Below are 24,017 nucleotides of genomic sequence, written 5' to 3'. Positions count from 1 at the left end.
CAGAATAAAATTGATAAACGGAATTTGTTGTAATAATTTTTTTTTCTTGGCTGATGAAGAAAACAGTAATGATTTTGCTAAAATGTTTTTTTTTTATTTTTTTAAACAGTGGCAACGATTAGAAAGATTAGAGATCGATATAAAAATCGATTAGAGATAAAAATATGTCGTTGTAGATGACAAAGCTTAAAATGTATCCATTATATTAGAGTTTACTCGTCAAATATTGCGTACTTTTCTATTTTACTTTGAATTTACATGAAGAGTTTTGCACGTGTTAAGCTGAACGCTTGCGACATGGTCTTGCCCTCAGTAAAAATGCCAATAAACCGGCTCGCCATATTGTTTTCCTCTAATTGGCCGGCTTATCGGCGGTCGCGCGTTTTGCATCCATTAATTACGTTACTTTTACGACGCAAGATTGTATTTCTTTTCAGAATAATAACTGATTGTATTTGCGTCGTCATAACTTTGTATTGATTATGTATAGTCGGAGAAATTAGTTACGTGTTTTTTTAATCATTTATCGTGGGTTTCTGAAACTGAAATTTCCCACATGTTATCTCTTTTTTGGCAAAGATAGGGACTATGTTTTAAACGGAGATTTAGATCTTTAAAGACACGATTATCTTTTAAACGTATGTCAATATTCATTAATATGGAATAATATATTTAATTAAAATAATTTGGTTAGAAAATAACAATAAAAATCTATAAGTATTAAAGAAAATAAATTATAGCAAGATCAACAAAAAATCAAATTATTGCCCCCAAATAAAATAAAACAATCATATCAACATTCAAGACGGAAATAAATACGGAGAGATGATATTTACACTACGATCTATATATTACAAAACTCCTACAACTAATATTCACACAGGATATGTTAACTGGTACCTAATAGTCTTTATTACCGAAGCACTAGTGATAATAATGTACCATAATTATATTTAAAGCAAAGGAACTTTCCAACGAATGCCGTTTTGATGTTAATAAAAATTATATCGGAGAGCCTCTGTAGCATAAATCTAATACTATAGTCACTTTCACGTGTTAAGCAACGATTCTATGCTAAATGGATTATGTTTCCTTGTTCCCCCGTTTCTCGACAGATCTTGTTCCGTGGCTGTGCCCGTCCCGCTCAGGTCTAAAGATACAGCTCTTCCTGAATCGAAGTCGAATTTCTCGAAGCTAGCACCGCTCGTACCGAATTGTTTAAAGAAAGACGGTTGCGGTTCTGGTATCGGACTGAAGTTACGTCCAGAATGAGCGTCTGACGTTGAACTATCGGAATTGTTTATAGCATCTCCTCCTGATGGTGCTCGCAGTCTTCCTGATAGAGAGAAGTCTTCAGGTCCGGAATCGTGACAGGAATCTCCTCCAACTACATCGATCATGCTGTCTTCTCCCTCCACGTCTCCGTCGGAGTCGGAATACAAGCCGCTGTTTCTGTGCTGTGCCAAGTATTCCGCTTTCAAAGCTTCCAAATCAACTGCGATTCCCTTAGCTCGCAGCTTCCTCGCTTGTCTCTCAAGCGCTTTTGCCAGTTTCTTTCTTCTTCGCGCCCTGGTAATAAAATAGGGCCTAATAAGTATAGAATCTAATAATAATACCATAGAAGTAGATTGTAAAGTAGGCGATTTATTTACCTTTGTTATAAAACAGAAATAATTAACAATTAAATCGAGTCCATCATAATCTTATCTTTCAATACAATGTAGATTAAATGATTACAAATATATTTCAACAATTTTTTTAACAACCACTAGAACTTAACCATTGGTAGTGATAAATGGAGTTTTAACCACTCGACTTTTTTAAGTACCATTTAGCTGTTAAGATTTAGTTGGAATTAGTTTGAGTGAAGCTAGCTAAAACATGATTATGGTCATATTTTGCGATAGCTTATGTGCAAGTGGTTCACCTCTCGCGGGCACGCAGCTCGTGCGGCGGTATGGGCTCCCCCGAGCAGGACTGAGGGTGCGCATTGTGCGCTGGCCGCCCGGGTCCCTTCTTTGTGTGCTCCTTCTTACGCCATTTCGCGCGACGGTTCTGGAACCACACCTGTTGGAACACAAAATATTACATGATTATTTGTTTCTTAAATATGGAGATAAGAGACCCAAGTATCAACTTGGTGTTGTCTTGATGAATTCATACAATAAATTAAAGTATTTAGGTATGTCATTTTGTTACGTTGTCGCCTCTTTTTTTTCTTGTATATACTGCTAAACTTTACTCTATATCGCTTGCTTGTTTGCTAGCTTTGACTTCAAAGCAACTATATAACGAAACTTGTAGTGTCTTAATGCCACATTAGACGTTTAGTGGTCACCCTTTGTGTAGATAAAATGTGCACTAAACGATTTCCTTAGTGACCAATTAACACTAAATGCACAGTGAAACTATTTAATTGATAACATCGTACATTCATTCCTGACATTACGAGTATACCAGTCGTTGCAAATCTTAATGTAGAGGGCGTTAATAAAAACTCATTAAAACGCATCCGAGTATGCAAAGCGGAGTTGAATTGAGACGTAAAATTTGATTGCGCCGACGCATGCGCATGCTAATGTCGGGGATCGTGCGCGCGCATTCGTCGCACATCCGCGCCATCTACAAGACATCACGGTATGCTCAACGTCACTTTGCATATCAATATTTAATCTGATATGTCAAGGATTGCGATAATAATGACATCAATATAGGGATGTCACTTGGGCTTTTAAAAAAAGTAAAGATAATAAACTTTCTCATCATCATAATTAACCCTATACTTTAGGTCAGCTACATCATAAGCTGTTAAAACATGACGATACAAATCTCTGAGGCAAACACAGTTAAAAAAAAACACAAAATACTACAATAGTCCTTACACTGACTGGCAGTTACACAGATCAAGCATTCAAGAGTAAGAAGAAAAAAAGGGATTCCCTATAATTTCGTAACAGTTCAAGGAACATGTGCGAGGCATAATTTTATGAGCGACCCATCGCGTTTTATAGCAAAGGATACTTTTAACGATGCTCCCGCTCTTGGATTAATTTGGATTAATTTAATAAATTTTTATTATGACATTTTCATTTTTTGTGATGTCGGCATTTCTAAAGGCAATTAAATTCATAGAACATTAAAATTAAACTCTGACAGTTATGATATTGTTTTTGTTTCTTATAGCTTTGTATCTTCGCTTGGGTCTTTTTTATTGAATTTAATAATGAAGAGGTAAAAAAATTAAATTCATTTATATGTCATCTATATCTATCTATCTATATATATAAAAGAAAGTCGTGTTAGTTACACTATTTATAACTCAAGAACGGCTGAATCGATTTGGCTGAAAATTGGTGGGCAGGTAGCTTAGAACCAGGAAACGGACATAGGATAATTTTTACCCCGTTTTCTATTTTTTTATTCCGCGCGGACGGAGTCACGGGTAAAAGCTAGTATATATATATACTAGCTTTTACCCGCGACTCCCAGAAACCTTTATGCAAAAATTCGTGTATATATAAAGGTTTCTGTTACTACATAGGCATCCACTAAGAAATTCGTCCCCATAGGGTCCAAAACGGAAACCAAAGTTTGTATAGAGCAACGCTATTCTATGGGCTGAATTTATGAAAATTGACAGAAATTCTATTCAGCACAAATAATTTTGTATATTTGAAAATTTAAGTCATCACCAAAATGTTTTGTTGAGAAAATTTTATTCTACATTTTCTATCCACCATTATTTAATTCAAATACACTGACTGCCGTTTCGTAACTAATTAGTAACCATTTTTTAAATAATATTTTCATCAACGCTTCGCGATCATTTAGTAAAAAAAATTACCTAACATCTCTTCTACTTTTCATTCCAACGAACAATGCAACTCGTGACGAATTATCAATAGTAAATAATTACAATTCTATTTCGTACATTAATCATGTTAAGAAATCGATTTGTTCGCATCTTATTTATGATTAAATTAATCTTAGTGTTTGTTTAATTAACATGAAAAACATATACAATAAACATAATAATATAAACCGTAATACAAAGAGAAATAAAAACATTTAATTGATGTTCGTTTTCTTTATATTGCGTTTCATTATTCACCTTTAAGACATTCGTTCTGTATAAATAATGTTTTGATTTAAAATACTTAGATACTGTAGTGTAATTACTATATTAAAACCCTATAAAATTACTGTATTTGCCTTTTAATGTACGTATGAGACATTAAACAAGCAACATAAAAATAATATTATGTTTTATTGATTGCTTATATCAAACGAAGGTAATAAAAACATATTAATATGTGTTTACAACTAACGACAGATAATAATTTATCAGTGAATTTGTTTATGCAAGTAATAAAAAATCTTAAGAAAGACAATTGTGGATCAACGAACAATTTTGTACCTTTGTAGATTCTGTTTTCTTCATTTATTAAATCTTATGCCTTTATAGAACATAAACACTTTGTCATAGTCATAGGATTTGAGGCGTAATTGCGATATTTTAAAAGATAAATATAAGTACTTGTTAATACAAAATGAGTATGAAAACAAATCAGTTTTAACCAAACGCATTCGTCTCTCTTCTAATCGAAACACATTGATTGCGGAATAGGATCGCACCGGCTGGTAATGGCCATCGGTGGGTTGTTCCCTCTTTTAATGAGCCACGTATATCGCACACCCCCTGACCCCCACCCCTCACACCCGGCGAGTCATTAATGCCCTGCTCCCGAGGGAGGCTCCGATGTTTTACTTGTCGGCTTCCCAACTTCACCGAAATGTGATTTACGCGATTTCTGGAACAGTCTGTATTTACAAACTTAGGAGTTATTAAAGTTGAACTAAGTTTAAGATTAATTTATATTATTGAGTAGAATTTTGTAATAAGAAGAGAAGTGTATTTTAGAAAAATTTGTTATCCGCTTGATTTGTGACTCAATTGAAATGTGTTATTTAATCGTGAAATAATTGTTTTCTTGTGTAAACACGAAGATTACAAAGAAATACTTAGCTCAAGTCTTATTCAAATTGCATTTTACTAGAAAAAAGAAAACCTTCCCAAATCCATGTGATTTGTTCCGCAGAATTGCCTACTTAAAGCCAACCGCGTCGTAATGAAATTCATACGAAAAACCATTCGCGAAAATCGTATCGTGTTCACAATTGACACTTGATAGGGTTACCATATTTTTCTATTATATTCCCATATTTTCAGTTAATTAAAAAAAACCTTTTAACCATATAATCAAGTCGTTAATTCCATCAAATTATAATAATGTTAGAGGTAAGAGGAGGTAGAGTTAATAATGTTAGCTTTGTTAATTTTTAAATTTGCTGTCTAACGCCTTTCCAGATCCCAGATCTAAAGGTCAAGTTATCCAATTATACTATAAACTTGTATGTTATTCTTTTCAAAAATTACACATGTTAAAACTAATTTTATAATTTCAATAATATACTTTTAAATTATAATTTTATTTACGACGATTCATATTTGGAAAGTGTCTCAATTTTCACTGAAAAAGTATGTCAACCTAAGCCATCATGTTTCGAATGGTGTAAATAAGAGCACGACCCTTACCCGTAGCAATACATTTACTTCCATTTAGATATGTACTTATATCCCCTTTGTTGGGGAAAGAACGATTTCCCTTTTTCCTGTTTATCGAATCTGCGGACTTTCTTCCGAAAAGTTTACGTACAGATTAACTATAATAAAACGTATATGATCAAAGTTCATTAATTCAATAATTGTTGTTCTTACTTAAAAAAAAAAATCAACATTTGGATAATTTATGCTTCACCTCTATCGTTTTTAACGCAAATATGTTTTTTACTCGACCATTGTAACTGAACTCTCTAAGAGAAGATGATAATATCCCTTTCTTCTGATTGTAGAAATCGTACAACATAATTTTATATATAGGTACAGTGTTTAAAGAAGATGCTAATATATATATGTTTTTTTTTTGTTAGTAAGATGACAACCCTGATAACGGGCTGTCTATCTTTTACCGCTAAGCCTAGGGCGGTAAAGCCGGCTCATGTTTGATGGCTGCTCACAGAGGGAGAGGACAACAAGCGTCGTGAATACAAGAAAGAGAGGGAGGTAAGAATCCTTAAATTTTATATTCTATCCGCATTTTCTCGCCTAAGCGTTCCATTTAGTGTTCCATATTTAAACATCGCGGTTTTTTCTCGAGCGAGCGGGGAACGTTGCGCGTTTTCTATTTTTCTTTTTTTTTTCCTTTCGGGGGGGTGTAACCAGCCGACGCCGGATGTGTAAGGAATACTGATGTGTGCGTGCGACCGCCGACGCCCTGTTAGGGAATGAAATTGGCATATAAATGTAAATTTTATGCTATGAATTTTAAAATGAAGTCGATATACTTCGACGCTCGAGGCGCGTCCGTTTTCGTAAGTCTCGGCTCGGGCGGGGATGAAATTAGATTAGAATATGCTACTTTCGGGTAAAGAATGAGGTTTTAACGATCATACCTTAGAACCCTTCGTGGTTCTGCTACCTTAAAATTTCTTATATGAATTTCCTTTGAAATAAATCTAACACACAAGTTATTCCATACTACGTATATTATACGATCAAGAAAGGCTGAATTCTTTAAGTACTTGACGTATAAAAAGAATTAAAGGATAAAACTTGTTCAATCTTGCGAGGACACATTCCTTGAACATATAACAGAAAATAGAGAAATCAGAAAGAGAGGAAAAAAATCCACTTTACAGACGAAAACAAGTCACTTTAACTTTATTGAGCTGTAATCGAATTGTGACGTGGTTCGAACGGCTGTGAGATCGACGTTGGAGCGGAGAGATCTGCAGCCGTCCCTATCTGACCCTGCCATTTAAATCTATGCTATTCAATCGTGCCGTCTCGCTCGCGTCCCAGGGGTGCCGGCGAGATTGCAATCTTTTGATTTATACCAACTATTAGGGTAGTCTGTCTCTCGCAGCGCGATGCGCCGATAAGAGGCGGATACGATCGCGGACGATCTTATTATAGAAACGGATTTGTTTCGCTACAATATGAGCATTTGATAAAATACTCATACTTATTAAGTTCACAACCTGCTTGTATCTCTACACGATAATTCAGTGCAATGAAAATTATTTTTAGGAAAATTTTTAAATCTGTTTAGAAAAGTTATTTAATGGGATAGCAATCGATGAAAACTTGTTTTATTTTTACAGACCTTTTAGGTAGATACTACAAAACATGTTGTTGAAACAGTTTTAGGAAAGAGAACAAAAGAAATGGCAATACGTGTTGACAATGAGTGTTTCGACAGAGTAAACCAAAGAGTAAATTAATAGACAATTTGCTAAAGATTGATACACGAATTTAACTGAAACTTAAATTCAATTCTTTGATAGCATTTCAATGGAATGGCAATCTCTAGCAATTAAGAGCAAAGCCAAGCCTCGTGCAATTTTTCAATTACATTAAGCTGTTGGAGCGACTCCAAAAGGCTTTTATTAACGAATATAAATCAAAGGCTAAACCGAGCGACTGACTCTGGCAACATTGGAATATTAAAAATTGAGTATTCAATGCTCGGCGCACATTTCTTTGGCCATCTTTATACACATAAAAATTGGTTAAATTTTTACGCAAAGAGCAGAAAAGTGTATTTTTTACTTTTCTCGTTCAAAAGCTAAAAAATAGTCACAAAATTAAAAGAAAAAAGCTCTGACGCAATGTATTTTTAAAAAAAAAATTAACATTTGCAGTGGTTTAAAATTTTAAACAAATATTATATAATATTACTTTATGAGATGCTTTTTGTTAAGTAGACCTTGTATAAGAATTTATGGATATTTATATTGTGGAATGTTAAACATGCTTGTAATATTTGTAACGTAAAACCAATGGTTTTCGATTACTGAATTGATATCAAATATTATTTCAGTTACGTTTCTTGTGTTAAAAGAAACCGTCTCCATTGAAACGCGCATTATCTAAGGTCGAACCTTATTCCATTTCCTAAAGCTTATATAAAAAGTTGCTTGACTACCCAAGGGTCCCTGATGGCCGCTTAGCCCGGGAAGGTCCGCGAAAATAAGGGAAAACGTCCCTCATTTATATTGAACGGAAACCGAAGACCGCACTTATGTATTCCGATATACCTTTATCATATAAATCAATGAAATAGAAAAATATTTTCATAAGACGATTTTTAACAAGCGCTTTGTTGCAAAAATGACTTAAAACACACAAGTATGTAATAAGTAATAAGTTGGAAAAAAAAACTTTGTCGGGGATCCGGCAACTCATAAGCTATGGCGTATTATATTATTACTATATAGTATAGTTATTTAAACTAGCAGTTGCTCCCGACTTCGTCTGCACGGAATTAAAAAAAATCTAGTAGGTTATTAATATAGCCTATATCACCCAGAGATGTAGCTTCCTAACAATGAAAGTTTCAAATCTGTCCAGAAGTTTAGGAGCATATTTATTGAAAACAAATAATTAAATCTTTCTTCTTTTTGGTTCTTTGAATGATAAATTATTAAAGAAAAATTCTGAATATCATTCCATGTACTTGTTTACCTATTTGTTAATGTTTTGGCATCGTAATGTATAGGAATAACAGTCAATAATTATGGTAATGAAAATGTTAATTAGTTACGTTTAGAATTAAGACGTTAGGCGTGAAAATTAGCACCAGCTCCCTTTACAAGTCAGTCTAAATATAAAAGCACGAAGCAAAGGAGCACGTTGTCTAACCGTGACTGGTAGTAACTTTATAGTGCCAGTGTTTCCTGTCCGTGCTAATTCATGTAAGAAATTTACCGTAAACGAATTTTTATGAGTCTACGCTTCATAAATTATTTATAATATTTTTAGTCATAAACTTGCCCTTCTCCATAGATAGGCCAATTTCTTCTTTTTTTTGTATTTTTTTATACTGCAAAGAAGCTAACAAGCAAGTGGTCACGTAGTATCGCTAGAATAACGAATTTACCACTTTCCATAAACTTGTGCAGTAAATTAAAAGGTAGCAGATGTTTTATCTAAATGGTCAAAGGATGCTTTCAAGTGTTCTCCCAGCCAGAACATTTGCATAGAATTCGGTAGTTTAAAGTGTTCAATGAACTTACCGCAACCCGACTCTCCTTCAAGTCCAGTCTCATGGCGAGCGCTTCCCGCATAAAGACGTCTGGGTAGTGAGAGGCAAGAAAAGCTCGCTCGAGTTCCTCTAGCTGCCACGAGTTGAAGTTTGTACGCGACCGCCGCCGCTTACCACTGTCGCCGTCGTCGTCGCCAACGCCACCTGGTGCAGAAAGCGTATTGTCTATGATTTATGATTTTTAATCTATGTATAATCACGTTGTCTATGGATCGGAGTGTCATTTTTGAATTTTAGGTTTATTTTTGGTTGTTGAGATGTATGTTGATTCAATGAATGAATAACGAATGCTGAAAAATCTGCATGGTTCTCATAATAATGAGATTTTCTAGTAGGCCATACAAAAATATTTGTATCCAGTGTTTGACCTTAACATAAGCTTACTTTTAAGCTTAGGCTTATATTCCTTATTCAAAACATAACATTTCCCGGATCAAGTTATACCGACAGTATAATTTAATTAAGAACAAATTATTAAAAGGTATTTTCCATAATCGATTCACATGTTCGAATTAAGAAATCGCTATAACAAAATCGAGAATGTTCTCAATCGATTGAAATGAACAAGACATAATCGTAAAAGACTTCGGCAGTCAACAAAACTCCATTTAGACAATTCCTCGGTCGTTAAAACAAAGCCGCGGCTGGGGGCTCATAAAAAAGAGATAATCTCTGACAAAGCGTCAGAACAAGTTTTTGTAAAATAGAATATAATTTCTAATTTTCTCTGGGTGATTTTAATTAAAAATGGCCCCGAGAGAGCGAGAAGGTACGACCGCTTTCAGTTAGGGGTTGGAAAGGGACGACCATAAATTACCCACTTTGACTTTAGAGCAAAATAAATTAGAAGTAATTAAGAGAAGCGCGCTTCTGTTGTGCTGAGTATATTGTTATTTTGTTGCTTTCAATTTATCTGAAGCGTTTTTAGATTACACATAAAAATATAAATTAAACCATCATCCGATCAGCAGGCGAGTGATTTGATTACGTCATATTATCTATCTATCTATAAAACGTGCTATTAAAATGAGCAGCAAATTGTTGTGAAACACTCACATTTATTAATTTGCATTAAAAAAAAATAACATTAAAATCATTTACTGGAATTTAATTTATTGATTCACATCCCTAATTATGTCACAATGACAACTGATAGTTGATGGTCTTCACATTTTCAATGTAAGAAAATAAACATAAGCTTTAGAAATAATCACAAAGCCATATATTAAACTCAATTAACTAAGTTGTGAGGAAACGACAGCCTTTCTCACTATATCAATAAGTCGCGATGTCGCCCTAAGAGAAAAGATTAAATCATGCATACTGGAGCGAGAGAGATATACAATAGTAATGAACGGAGTGAGAGAGATGAGCGAGGTTATTGTATTAAAACAAACGATCGCCTTGGGCCCGCAGACAACAGTTTTGGCGCGCTTTAATTTAGCCAGCCTGCTCAATGTTTTAATGTCACCGGGGACGGGAGGAGGGGGACTTCGGGAGTACTTCGGGAGGACTCACTAAGTATCTATTTGAGGGTTGTATAACGCGGCTAATAAATTCCGTGCAGTTAATAATTCTATTCTGTTTTGTACGACATACCGCATGAGGGTTTTGATTGTTATTTTTGTTTTAATTTGCTGTTTCTATCATGTTTTTCGTATTTTTGTCCATTCCATAATGACATGTAACTTAGACGACTTGAAATTTTTTTATGACATAACTCGATTCTAGAGTACGAATGCCCCGGTTTGTTTCAGTGTTCTAGAATACTCTACATTAACTATATATTTTTTATTCACCATCGTTGAAACTTTCATTCATTATGCCATATTTGGTAATGTATTTATTATATTGATTGTGTAATTCGCGTTATCGTGTCCTGCATCGGCTGGAGCGCACAACGCAGCTATTCAATAAAGGCAATCGCATTCGCCGCCCGTCATAAATCCATTATATGACAGTACAAGGGAATTGATAAACTGCAACTTCCTAACAAATTGCTTACAGTTTATTGCTTTTATTGAGCCAGATACAGATCTTTATTTGCGAGTCTTTTGATTACTATAGTTTATCATTGTATTAAATAATATTAGATTGTACATAAAGAGTTTTGGATTGTTCATATATCTTAAAACAACCCTATAAATGGTGACTCCCTCTATGACAGACTGGGATAAAATACGAATTGAATTACACCACAGTCTTCAAAATCAACCAAACAGTTGAAGCTAGATGTCACAACGAAACAGACATAACCGCGAAAAATATTACGTCCTTGTCAGTTATAAACGAATATTTTAAGATGGAACAACATATAACGCGACGGATTGCTTAATCAAGACATTATTCTCAGAATCAATACCCAATCGGGCATCAAAATGTCTGTGAATTCCGTTGAAATTTTATCGATAATGACGCATCGTTGTTTAAAAAATAACTACTAGTGTGTACACAGCTCAACTTTAACCGATAATCATGTATCGACAATGTTCACACTAGTGACCGATAATTACGGTTCTTGATGCACCACTATTTTGGAAAATCGGTTTTATAGCCTCCTCGAAGCGTCTCTCGATAACTGTATGTTATTTAATGGCGACGTGTCCTCAGTATCAATTATTTTTATTTTTGCTAAACAGTTTTACCTCTCGTTGAATTAATGACACTTTAGTTAAATGCATCGTACTTGTAGAGAGAAACCTTGAATGCATAATGTGCTATTTAATTGTAAAGTTTGAAGTATTTTTTCACTTTATTTTTTAAGCTACGAGCGAAAAATCGAGCTGTAAAAGAAATGCTGTAAATATGAAATAGTTAGAGAAAATTTAACGTGATATATCAATAACAAAATAAAAAAATTGTCTTTGCTGTTGTGACAAGAATGAAAGAATTGCCCTTTGTCGTCCATCACACAAACGGCAAGCAAAACAAATTTTATATACAACACAGTCCTGATTATTAAATTAATCAAACTGCAAAATAAAAATAATTATCGTATCCAAACAATAATTTTTAAAATATACACTTCAACAATGTAGCAAATTTGGTGCAATTAACCTTTTTTTTACCGTATTGAAGACACTTATGTAAACATCAGGGTACAGAATTAAAAATGATTACTTCTCCGCAGCGCAGATTCCTAAAAACCTGACGAGGCGTGTGGTGACCGCCTATAATTTACTCTCGATCCCGGGAAATTAATTTCCGAAGCAACCGCCAATAATAAAGTCATAATTTTGACATAAAATGGGTGACTCGCTGTCAGACCCGACACGCCTACCAGGGACGAACTTTGCTTTCAAAGAGGACAGAAGAAAATTATTGTGTTTGAATGCTTTTGCATCTCAATTCTTGAATTATTTTTTTGTTAAGAAAGTTAGCTCAATTTACGTAAACATACGTTATCATGGTGCAAGTCACAAATAATTTTATACACAAATACTTTTAAATGGTTTTATTTTATTTTATTTTATTGAAAAAAAATATGAAAATTAATTCTTTGATTTTTTGTCTTGAACTATTATTATAATGAGTATATTAAACAACTTAATTTAAAATAAAAAGCGCATAAAAATTTCGTGTGTCACCAAATTTAAAAGTTTTGAGTTCGTCCCTGCTCGGATCGATGAAGACATCGGAAAGAAAAGTGGGTTCATTATGAATTCAGTGCATCGAGTGCTTCCAAGAAGAGCAGACGTCTCGACCTAATTGAATTTATTTAATGTTTCGTGCTTGCAACGGATTCCATTCTTCGAGATTCCGTCTGGTTGCATGTAATATACATTTAATTGAATCTCTAGCTAATGTGATGAAATTAACGCTCTCGAATTAAAAAAAAAACTAAACTAAACATTAGTACAAAATATTCGTGCTTATTCCCTATATATTATTTAATTTTAAATACTATAAAATTTTATTTGGTTAAAGTTAACTCTAAGTATCCATAAATAAGTCCATAAAGTCATAATACCCCCTGTATTATATTGGTAACAGCCTGTATAGTAATGTTTAAATCAATTACCATATAATATACAAGTATATACATACGCTCCGATTGTCTTTATGTAATCACATTTGATCATCTGTTAACATCAACACATAATTTAGTTATAATCTGTGGCGATATGTAACAAACACGATATATGAAATGCGGGAAATTCCCTTGTAGCGTCTACATTGACAGCTCATTTGCCGCGTATTGCATATTGTGAGTGATGGTTGTCTATGATTAGCTAGAGATACCGCCTTTCATCACTAAGTACGTATCATTATTAAGTTATAACCTAATAATGTAACAACTATATATGTACGTACTTATATAGACATTTTCCATTAACAACACAAGAAATTTCTCAAATATCCAAGAGTTTTTCTGTATTTTGTAAAACGACTAGCTGTCGCCCGCGACTCCGTCCGCGCGCAGTTAAAAAAAAAATGAAAAATAGATGTTGGCCGATTCTCAGACCTACTGAATATGCTCACAAAATTTCATGAGAATCGGTCAAGCCGTTTCGGAGGAGTACGGTGACGAAAACTGTGACACGAGAATTTTATATATTAGATATTGTTGCGACAGTAGGTATGCCGATAGGCTCACGGCAGGCCGTAAAAAAATTTGCCAAAATAATGTGTTCGCTTAGGTTTATATCAAACCTTGTGGGCCCACAACACATGAATGATATGGCCAGAGAGATGATGATATTGTTAAGACGGTATATAATTATTATGATGTAAGTACTTAAAGAATACTTTTGCAACGAGACGGTATATATTTATATTAGTAATAAGAACAATACCTTCACCAATATCTGTTTATTCAAAGAGAGAGGGATGAATTATTGTACAGGATTTAGACAGTAGAAACTCGGAGTTAAACCTTGTATCTTTGATAAGTAACACTATACTTGTATTAAAATTACAATAGTTTTGCACAATGCATACGTAGCTCCTTGTCCCTATACCGCCGCTCTCTTGGGAACTATAACTCAACGTGCGCACTTTGTCACGCACTGATGTGTTCATTACATTGAGATTTAATCACTGTCTTTCAATAAAATATTCTATAAAATAGAAAAATAAAATATATAAATATAATAATTGAAGTAAGCTGAAATTTCTTTGATGATACTTACGAACCAAAAATTGTAGAAAATATAAGCACTAATACTACGTTATCGTATTTCATCTTCCAGACTAAATACATCTTGTCTACGATGTTCTGTCATTCATTTTCATCTATTTTATTATACTTTCCTACACAAAACCTTGTAACGCATAATTCTTGCTTGATGAAGCTAGCCATTTGCTAGTTTTCCATCTTTGTAAGCTAATATATAAAATTTCCATGTCACAATGTTAGTTACCGTACTCCTCCGAAATGGCTTTACCGATTTTTACCAAATTTTATATGCGTATTCAGAAAATCGGCTACTATCTATTTTTCATACCCCTATTAAGTTTTTTTTTAACTGTGCGCGGACGGAGTCGCGGGCGACAGCTAGTAAGATTATAAGCTTCACATTTGTTTTTGAGAACTATTGATCATTGTCAATGTCAACAAAACTAATGTCAGCTCTCAGTTTACAGTAATTTAATGAAGGTCACAACAAGACTTACGAATGTCTTGTGTAATGGATAATCTGTCTAGGAGTTTATAACAATGTCAGTTTAGTCCCTGGGGAGGGATAAATCTGTGCCGCGCCGGCCGGGTCTTACCGCTTGCGTGTTACGGTTGTAAATATGCCACGGTCTGGTGTAATAACATCTCTTGTTTGTAGGCAATATTTGATACAGTAATTTACCAAGAAAATGAATAGATTTAGGGTAATTCAAGAAGTGTAAAAAAGCACGAAAAGCGAAAAAAAGCGTCTCTTGAAGACCAGCAATACTGCAGTTCCTCTGATGTGGATGTCTATGGACGTCATGATTTCTAATAAACCCTTTAGCAGCTGCTTTATTTTCTGTACTATTCAAGTTAAGAATAAGAATTGAGAGAACTTACTACTAGAAAACGGCCAAGGAATAAAATTATTGTACTGTTATAATAAAATTTTTCCAAATAAAATTATGCATTGTAAATCTACCCAAAAAAATACTTCATTAAGATTGGTATTTTCTTAAGGCAAGATTTTTACTTTAATTAGCATTAAATATTGTTTCAATTATAATGTTAATGAGTTGAGTTAGCAAAACTGAATAATATTTTAATATACTATTGCCATTTTTTCCTAATGTAGACCTACTATTTGACTATAACTGTTACATGATTATGTTTTTAGCTATGGTTTTTAAAAATATTCAGTACTAGCTATCGCCCGCGACTCCGTCCACGCGGAATTCAAAAAAACTTTATTTGTAGTCTATATGTTCTTCCAGACTATGTTCTACATCCACGATAAATTTAAGCGATATCCATGCAGCCGTTCTGGAGATACATTGTAACAAACCTCCATCCATCCATCCATCCATAAAAAACGTAATAAGTAGCCTATGTGTTCTTCCCGACTATGTTTTACATTTGTGCTAAATTTCATGAATGCACAATCATTTATAATATTTCCTGTGGTATTTGTAAGTTGGGTTTTAAATTACTCTGATATTTCCTCGTTATCTTATTTATTCATATTGTAATTGCAAAAAAGAAGTTAAAGGTCGTTGACATTTGTCACATTATTATCCTGAAAATGATTTATTTCATTACCTTATGAAAAAAATAATAGGGGCGGTGATTTTTATATATCTTCTTTTATCTATATATATAAAAGAAAGTCGTGTTAGTTACACCATTTATAACTCAAGAACGGCTGAATCGATTTGACTGAAAATTGGTGGGCAGGTAGCTTAGAACCAGGAAACGGACATAGGATCATTTTTACCCCGTTTTCTATTTTTTTTTATTCCGCGCGGACGGAGTCGCGGGTAAAAGCTAGTATATATATAAAAGAAAGTCGTGTTAGTTATACTACTTATAACTCAAGAACGGCTGAATCGATTTGACTGAAAATCGGTGGGCAGGTAGCTTAGAACCAGGAAACGGACATAGCATAATTTTTACCCCGTTTTCTATTTTTTATTCCGCGCGGACGGAGTCGCGGGTAAAAGCTAGTAGTTTATAGATACGCTTATGATCTTACAATTAAAAAGTTACGTGTACATATTTGTGAGAGAGTACGATTGATAGGGAAGGTAAACCATAGTATATTGACGGATAATAAATACATTTGAAGAAAAATGTATTAAAAATTTCATTAAAAATACTTTGGATTAGCAAGCTTACCTTGATTCCAGATAGATTATTTGGTTCAATCGTATGCCTAATAAACGTATGACTCTCATTACAAAAGTCCCAACTCATTGTTGTATTCAGATTGACCGACAGTGTTACCTCTCGCCCTCTCCCAGTCAATATAAGGCGCAAGGCGTGACGCGCGGCTTCATTTTATGCTACATTAATACTGTCGAGGGTTGCAGCCACTTTTTAATGGGGTTAGTTATGGTGCGGGTACATCTCCCGTTGCTCTGACTAATTCTTGGATTACAGCGAAAATAAGCAAACATATAGGAATTTGGATAAATTATTTGTTATTATTGTTATTTAAATTCAAAAACGTAAGTAACTGTAAACAGTTGGAGAAAAATATATTGACATCTTTGTGTTCCTTTGGAGAACAAAGATAAGAATATATTTGTCTATAGGTTTATCGGCAGTGAAAACCCACCGCAAAAAGTCTGAAAAAATATTGATAAAAGTATTGTACAAAAGTTAATACAGACAAATATTAATTCCATCGGATTTATTAGACGCTACATTCGCTTAAAAATCATCTCATACTGTTTTAATTCATTCAACTTATTAACTTTTAGATAATACGCTAATAATAAATTCGTTATTCTAATCTACAATTAGGTAACAGCCATAGCGAAATTTGTTAACGAATTTTCATAATTTATTCATGCGCTATACGCGACCGTGATATTAGTTATTTGTTTTTTTTTACATAGAAAAAAACATGGGTGACGTTTTTTTCTGATGGTCCCACGTTTTGAAACAATGATTATAATCGATTTGTTACAATTCGCACATAGCAATTATTTTGCAATTTATTTTTGAAAGTAGAAAAAGTCGAATCATTATTGCTAATGTATTATGTATTTGTAGTCTTGCAAAAATACAAAGTTGCGAATTCTGACTGCAACAATTTATCTTATATATAAAATTTCCATGTCACAATGTTAGTTACCGTACTCCTCCGAAATGGCTTGACCGATTGTTATGAAATTTTATATTCATATTCAGTAGGTCTGAGAATCGGCTACTATCTATTTTTCATACCGCTATTAAGTTTTTTATTAACTGCGCGCGGACGGAGTCGCGGGCGACAGCTAGTTTTTATATGAAAACTGAAAACTGAAATGAGAACTATTTATATGAAAATCAACTATTAAATAAAAGAAACCGCAGGTATCATAATTTAATTATTTATTACTGTATTATTTACATTATTTTATTAACTGTTAATTAAATGTTCGGTGAAAAAATTTACTGTGACTGTTTCAAGTAGTTTAAAGTCATAGTGCGAATTAGTTCCTTATTTGTTGTTGCTTTAAATTCATACATTACATTACTTACATTGTCATACATTTTATGGCACTTCTGATTACGACTAAGCTCCTTGACAGATTTGAGGATCCTAAAATAATGCCCATGGGTCCAATTCCACCGCTACTGTACCAATAAACCGCTAAACTATTGGACATATTGGCGGGAAATCGCACACGTCTCCCGTGACCAATTCCTGTAAGGGGTGAGGGGCAAAGGGATAAGTAAACAGTAAAAAAGCGACTCGAATTTGACAAATGCATGTTTTGGGCCACGCGGCGGGCGATTCGACACGCGTAACGTGCGCTAGCGCCTCCTAGGGAATAACTTAATAAATATAATTGCGCTCTGGTTATAACAGATTTTTTAATAAAATCCAATTTCATTCTTAATATATACTTGTTGAAACGTAACTTAGATTAGCTACCTATAAGTTACAAAAAATTAAATGATGAAGTAAGGAAAAGTCAATAGTCAAGAATAATTTTTACATTTTATAAAAGACTAGCAGTTGTCCGCGACTTCGTCCGCGTGGAATTAAATTAATCTAGTAATAAATATAGCCTATATCACCCGTAGATAGTGTATCTTACCAATAGTGAAAGAATTTTTCAAATCGGTTAATTAGTTTTGGAGCCTATTCAATGCAAACAGTCAAATCTCTCCTTTTTATAATTTCGAATATTATTATATTATAGGATTAATGAAAAAAGATGCATCGCATTAATTTACGTACTATAAAAACGTTTAAACCTTAACATACAGACCAAGTAGCGAGCACAGAGTAACCCAAATTTTATTAAGTTTGGACACAAATAATTGCCCCGACATATATTACGTTATGTAAATATCTAATAACATAACTAATACTTATATTAAACTAACTTCAATTTCCTAAAACAGCTGCATCTAACAAAATTAGTTACCGTCCTTAGGTTTATTTAGACTGAGACCCTTTGTAAAGGGTGTGTGGGAAATGAGCCCTGAAATTGGACGTCGCGGTCGCGTCGCGCACATTGCCCACCTAAGTCTTTATTACTACCTTTTGTCACTTGCCAGTAATCAAATGTTTTTGTATGTTGTGGAATGTGATACCTACTTACGTATAAAAAGAACTTTTATTTGGTACTCAACATGCGTTGCGATGTGGAAATAAGAATAATGTATCAAGTTGGGTTAGTGAATGTACGTGTATGTCTTAGCGAAGAAAAAAAAAATTATATGAAAAAAAAATTATTTTATTTTTTACATTTTTTGACATCAACTTGTCACATCGCCTAAGAATATCCTATCAAAAATTTATCAAAATAAGTGCAGTGGTAGATGGACTGAAGAAAAAAAAATTGAACAGCTCTTTGCTGTTTATTGTAGATGGCACAAAGTAATGAAAAAAAGCCTTGATTAGACATCAACGACTAACTTAAATTGTAGCGATATCAAAGTTACTGAAGTCGAGCAAATTCAAATCTAAATATGAATTTTCGTTTCATTATTATCACCATTATTTTATTACTCTTTCCGTTTATTTAAAGACTGTAAAAGTATGTTTTACATAAGAACAGCATTTTAATCCGTTAGCATGTTTAAAAAAGTTTTAGCAAATCATGAAGTATTTGTTCAACTTAAAAGAACTGTATTCGGTTTTGTAAAACGAGGGTTGTTTTGTAATATATCCACTACCCCATGCCGTCGCGATGCCCCGCCGATGTCGCCCTCTGTTGATGCGCTTTTGCTTGTGTTATTGGTTTATTAGGCCATTTAGCTTTGTCATGAGCAGTTTTATTTACGTTTAACAAGCGTTGTTTGTTTATCAAAACAATAACTTTACTATTTTACTTGAAGTGCTTACGTTCAGTAATGATAGTGTGGTTCTAAATAGCTAAGATTATGACTATAATTGTCTAAAATCTCTTTTATAATACTTTGTAAAAGTTAAAGTTAATACTAATGAAAGAAATAATTGACAATATCAGTCAGAACTATTTCTTCTTAAGCATTATTTTAATTATTTTAATTTTAATTATAAATGCGAATGTTTAGTTAATCTCCGTAACAGCTCAACGTATCTTGACGAAATTTGGCACATATGTAGAATATAGTCTGGAAGAACACATAGACTACTTATTAAGATTAATTTTTAATTATTTAATTATCAATAATTCTCAAAGAAAATAATATATAAAAGTTTAAAACATGCTGTAATATATTCCTACATAGTTCAATGACATTGTTTCACAACTTAACAAATACAAACCATAAACAACAAACTAATTGGAATACAAATGGTATTTTATAGCGTTCCGATACGTGTCCTGTAAACACGCGAATTAATCAATGAACGATTTAATTATTAACGAGCTCGTATATCAATAAATAGAAAATGCCGCGGCTTTGTAACTTGCATCACTAATAACATAGCAAGTTTATTGTATGTCATATAATAATGATAAGGAATTAAATTAGGTTCCTCACACTGTTTTACTTCTAATAGAGTTGTAATAATAAATTGCATATATTATCGTTCTTTGTGACATCTTTCAATAGCCTTACATATCAACTTTATATAAGACTAGCTTTTTCCCGCGACTCCGTCCGCGCGGAATAAAAAATAGAATACGGGGTAAAAATTATCCTATGTCCTTTTCCTGGTTCTAAGCTACCTGCCCACCAATTTTCAGCTAAATCAGTTCGACCGATCTCGAGTTATAAATAGTGTAACTAACACGACTTTCTTTTATATATATATAAATAGATAAATAGGAATTGATATAAATATATTATAAAGCCAATATTTACCCAACTATTAATTATTTGAACGCAGAAAATCATTAAAACTTAAATACGATGATCAATTTAATTTAGTACAATTGAAAAATTGCCAAATTTAATCCAACAATACAAATCTCATAACTGTTAAAAATGATTGATATTTTCATTATGGAGTAAGATTAAAAAAAGGTGTGTTATGTCTGGTGGGTCGTGCGTCATCCACAACATAACAACATAATTCGGCCACAGAGAACTAGTGCCGACAAAAGACTCGATAAAATCTGGCTATCGACATGCTGTGAGCGCTAGGGGAGCGGGGTTACGCGGGGCGCGGGACACAGCAGGCGTCCACACCGACACAACTAATAACTTACATTCATTTTACACTCGTTAGACTTCGCACCTTGCCTGTCGTTTATTTTTTTATACATCTCATATTAATATAAAATTTATTCAAACGAAATACGACCGAGAATTCGGGAATAATGCCTTTATAATGTTAAGAACATAATTTACGACTAGACGTGTGTGCGTCGACGTTCGAATTTGTTGTTGTCAACCATATTATTTTTAATCTGTCGAAGAAGGTTTCGATAAAAAATCAACACCTCGCCTCGGTCCTTATTGGATTAGAGTGGTGTATTACGATATGAATGATGGCCACTTATCGCTTGATTAAGCCTTTTCGTGTAGTTCTCGGGGAATACTTTAGTTTAATGTCATCTTTTGTCACGGATGTGTTACTGGCTGCATGCTAGTGATGTCATCGAATAGTTATTATATTTAAACATCAACGATTCTAGTACGGTTCGTGTCGCTTCGTTACGCACGGTTAGGAAATGACGCGATCGTCAAAATGGTTCCAATTTTTCATTTGTCAATTACCTGTCAGTTTTGACGCAATATAACGCAATTACAAGTAATAGATCGTTCAACTTAGAATGACATTTACAATTTTGATCATGTCAGAAGTTTTGTCAGAAGTAGGAAATGTAAAACAAAAAAATAAAACTTAGTCACCAGTAATTTAGATTTTGATTCTTCATACTTCTAAAAAAACTTTATATTTTAAATTTTTCTATCAGTAAATTAATTGTTATCTTTAAGAAAACATACAAAAGAATCCTATTCATTAACAACCTTCGCAAATTTTACCGGCTAACCTAAAATTATTTTACATTTGTATCCGAAGTTGCATATCGTTAACATCCCTAGTTTTACAATTGTATCAAAGTGCACGCACGGTATATCGTTTATATTCTAAACAAGCAATCTTTGGATCTGTAGGTATTCGTCAGGGCGGAATAAATACAGCCTATAGTATTCCCACGTAACATCAGCTACTATCCAGAGAAAGTCAAAATCGGTCCAACCGTTTTAGAGACTCGGGGAACAAATGTGGATTTGCGGATAGATTAACATACAGATTGGTAGACATACAAAAATATTAAAAAAAATTGGGCCTTCTTAAGTAAAACAACTATATTATGTTCAAGAAATATGTTTTTAATAGTCTAAAAAAAGCACTTAAATCATCTTCAATTGTATAACTACGATATCAATTTATAATTACTAAGCAATATCATAAAACTATGAAATGCTCTACAAAGTTCATATAATTTTAAAGGAAATTGTAAAAAACATTGTAGGTACAATTAAAAGACATTTAAAAAAAACAACATTACAATAATCAGCATCCAACACTCATTTACCGTAATTACGATCCACAGATGTCGCTACCATATTAAAAAAGATTTTTTTTCAGGTGTCAATTTACGTGTAGGTATGGCAATTATTTTGAAGCACGTAAGTATACGGTGATGCTATCATTTAGGCCTCAAACTTGTAAAAAAAGTAACCTTAGTACGATATATTCGTCTATTAATTTACAATTAATCTTCAAATATGAGCGCTGGTATTTAAATTGTGTTTCTTGTATTTTTTTTGTAAGGGAATTCAAAAATATATGGCACAAAAAAGGAAGAAAAGGATCGTTGTAAAATAAATAAATTTATACTAGCATTTTTTTAACTACTTCATCAGAATCAATATTTTTTTCATAAGTTACAATTTGTTGATTGAAAAACAAGATTCCAGATAGATAGAAATTGTTTAATTTAAAGGTTAACTAAACATTATAAAAATTTCATACGATAAAAACAATACCGGTTAATTATAAATCACTTTAAAGTAACATAAATTAATAATAAAAAAATCACGTGTTCAAATTACATTTTTTATATAATTTCCTATTGTCATATTAATAAATATTATATTTCATATTATTAAAATGAAAAGGAAAAGAAGTAAAAATATATTTAATTTAAACTTGTAGCTTTCAATGGAAAGCGGAAATTATTCGTTAACAGTTTTCTATAAGTAAAAGTGATAAATATAATAATACCAAAAATATTAAGTTATTAACATATAAGTATTTTGATTTAATTTATTAACGCAAACGATTACCGCCATTGATTTCAAAAGCCACAAAGAAAATAGCTGAGGATCTTGTGAGTGAAAAATATTATACAATAATATTGTTTAAATCAAAATATAAAATTACTTCTATATTAAATTTCATCTATCTGCATAGTTTATTATTGTTTAAGTTATTATCGTTTATTTGTTTTTTACCGGCGGGATTTTGTAAAACATATTCACATCACTATCCCCTAATTTTAGTTTAGGTATATTGTAGCTGTTTAAATATCCTGTTTGCGGATTTCAGAATTTCGTACAGAATACCGAAAAAGAACCAATAATATTTTTCACCATTAAGCTTTTATATTACAGAGGTTGTTTTAATTACTATTGCATTGATATTTTCTTAATTTACACCTAAAAATGTTACGAAAGTTTACGTACTATTTGAAAAATAGGCAACCTAAAGTGATTTAGTTAGTTAAAAGTTTTAGAACAGGATGTTAGAAAAGGATCCGACAGGGTAGGGGTCGATAAGGAAGCCACCTAATAAAGAATCCGACAACCATGAACATCCTGCAGATTGGAGGGGCTATACATGCTTAGCCGACTTTTAAAAAAACTTTACGCACAGTTTTTGAACTCCCTATCGGTTTTGAAATACCGCTTTGACTTTGGTTTCATTCGACATATTATCTGAAGGTACCTTTAGTGCTGGCGCCGTCCTCGTTAGAGTCCTCGCTAGGCGGGCCGTGCGGCGCCCTCAGCAGCGGCTGCGGCAGCCGAGGCCGCGCCAGGAACGGCGGCGGCACCCCGAAGAAGGGCAGAAAGGGCGGCCAGGCTGGCCGCGGGGCCAGCTGCGCCGCCGCCGCGTACAGCTGCAGCGGCAATCCACCCTCCAGCACCATGCTGCCCGCGCCCGCACGCCCCGCAGCACCCGCACAGCTGCTACCACCCGGTATCGTGACTACCGACACCGCAGACCACTTGCACGATGCATCCTCGCCACCAGTCCCGCTTTCAAAACATCGGCCGACCTCACAAAACACTCGCGTCGCTTC

The 24,017-nt window shown here is 33.6% G+C and overlaps 1 protein-coding gene across 3 annotated transcripts; it reads right to left on the bottom strand.

Annotated features, from left to right (window-relative positions):
• Window positions 1-771: 771 nt before the first annotated feature.
• Window positions 772-24,013, bottom strand: LOC106718122 (homeobox protein unc-4). 3 transcript variants are annotated; one of them, XM_014512129.2, is made up of 4 exons: window positions 23,663-24,013; window positions 9,139-9,311; window positions 1,928-2,067; window positions 772-1,569 (listed from the first exon to the last, which is right to left on the bottom strand). In XM_014512129.2, the coding sequence occupies exons 1-4, from the start codon at window positions 23,862-23,864 to the stop codon at window positions 1,050-1,052; spliced, it is 1,035 nt and encodes a 344-aa protein (XP_014367615.1). In that variant the 5' UTR covers window positions 23,865-24,013; the 3' UTR covers window positions 772-1,049. The 3 variants fall into 3 exon arrangements, with proteins under 3 accessions (XP_014367615.1, XP_045535671.1, XP_045535672.1); XM_045679715.1 differs by having other exon boundaries at window positions 772-1,560; window positions 23,663-23,935; XM_045679716.1 differs by having other exon boundaries at window positions 772-1,557; window positions 23,663-23,935.
• Window positions 24,014-24,017: the final 4 nt, after the last annotated feature.

Source organism: Papilio machaon, chromosome 10 (genome assembly GCF_912999745.1).
Source record: "Papilio machaon chromosome 10, ilPapMach1.1, whole genome shotgun sequence".
NCBI lineage: Eukaryota > Metazoa > Arthropoda > Insecta > Lepidoptera > Papilionidae > Papilio > Papilio machaon.
This window is presented reverse-complemented; position numbering and strand designations above follow the sequence as displayed.

Coding starts and splice junctions, on each gene's coding strand:
- LOC106718122 (XM_014512129.2), bottom strand. CDS start 23,864: ATGGTGCTGGAGGGTGGATTGCCGCTGCAGCTGTACGCGGCGGCGGCG. Junction 9,312..23,662: donor GGACGGCGCCAGCACTAAAG/GTACCTTCAGAT, acceptor TTTCTGCACCAG/GTGGCGTTGGCGACGACGAC. Junction 1,570..1,927: donor GAGCTGCGTGCCCGCGAGAG/GTGAACCACTTG, acceptor TTTTATTACCAG/GGCGCGAAGAAGAAAGAAAC.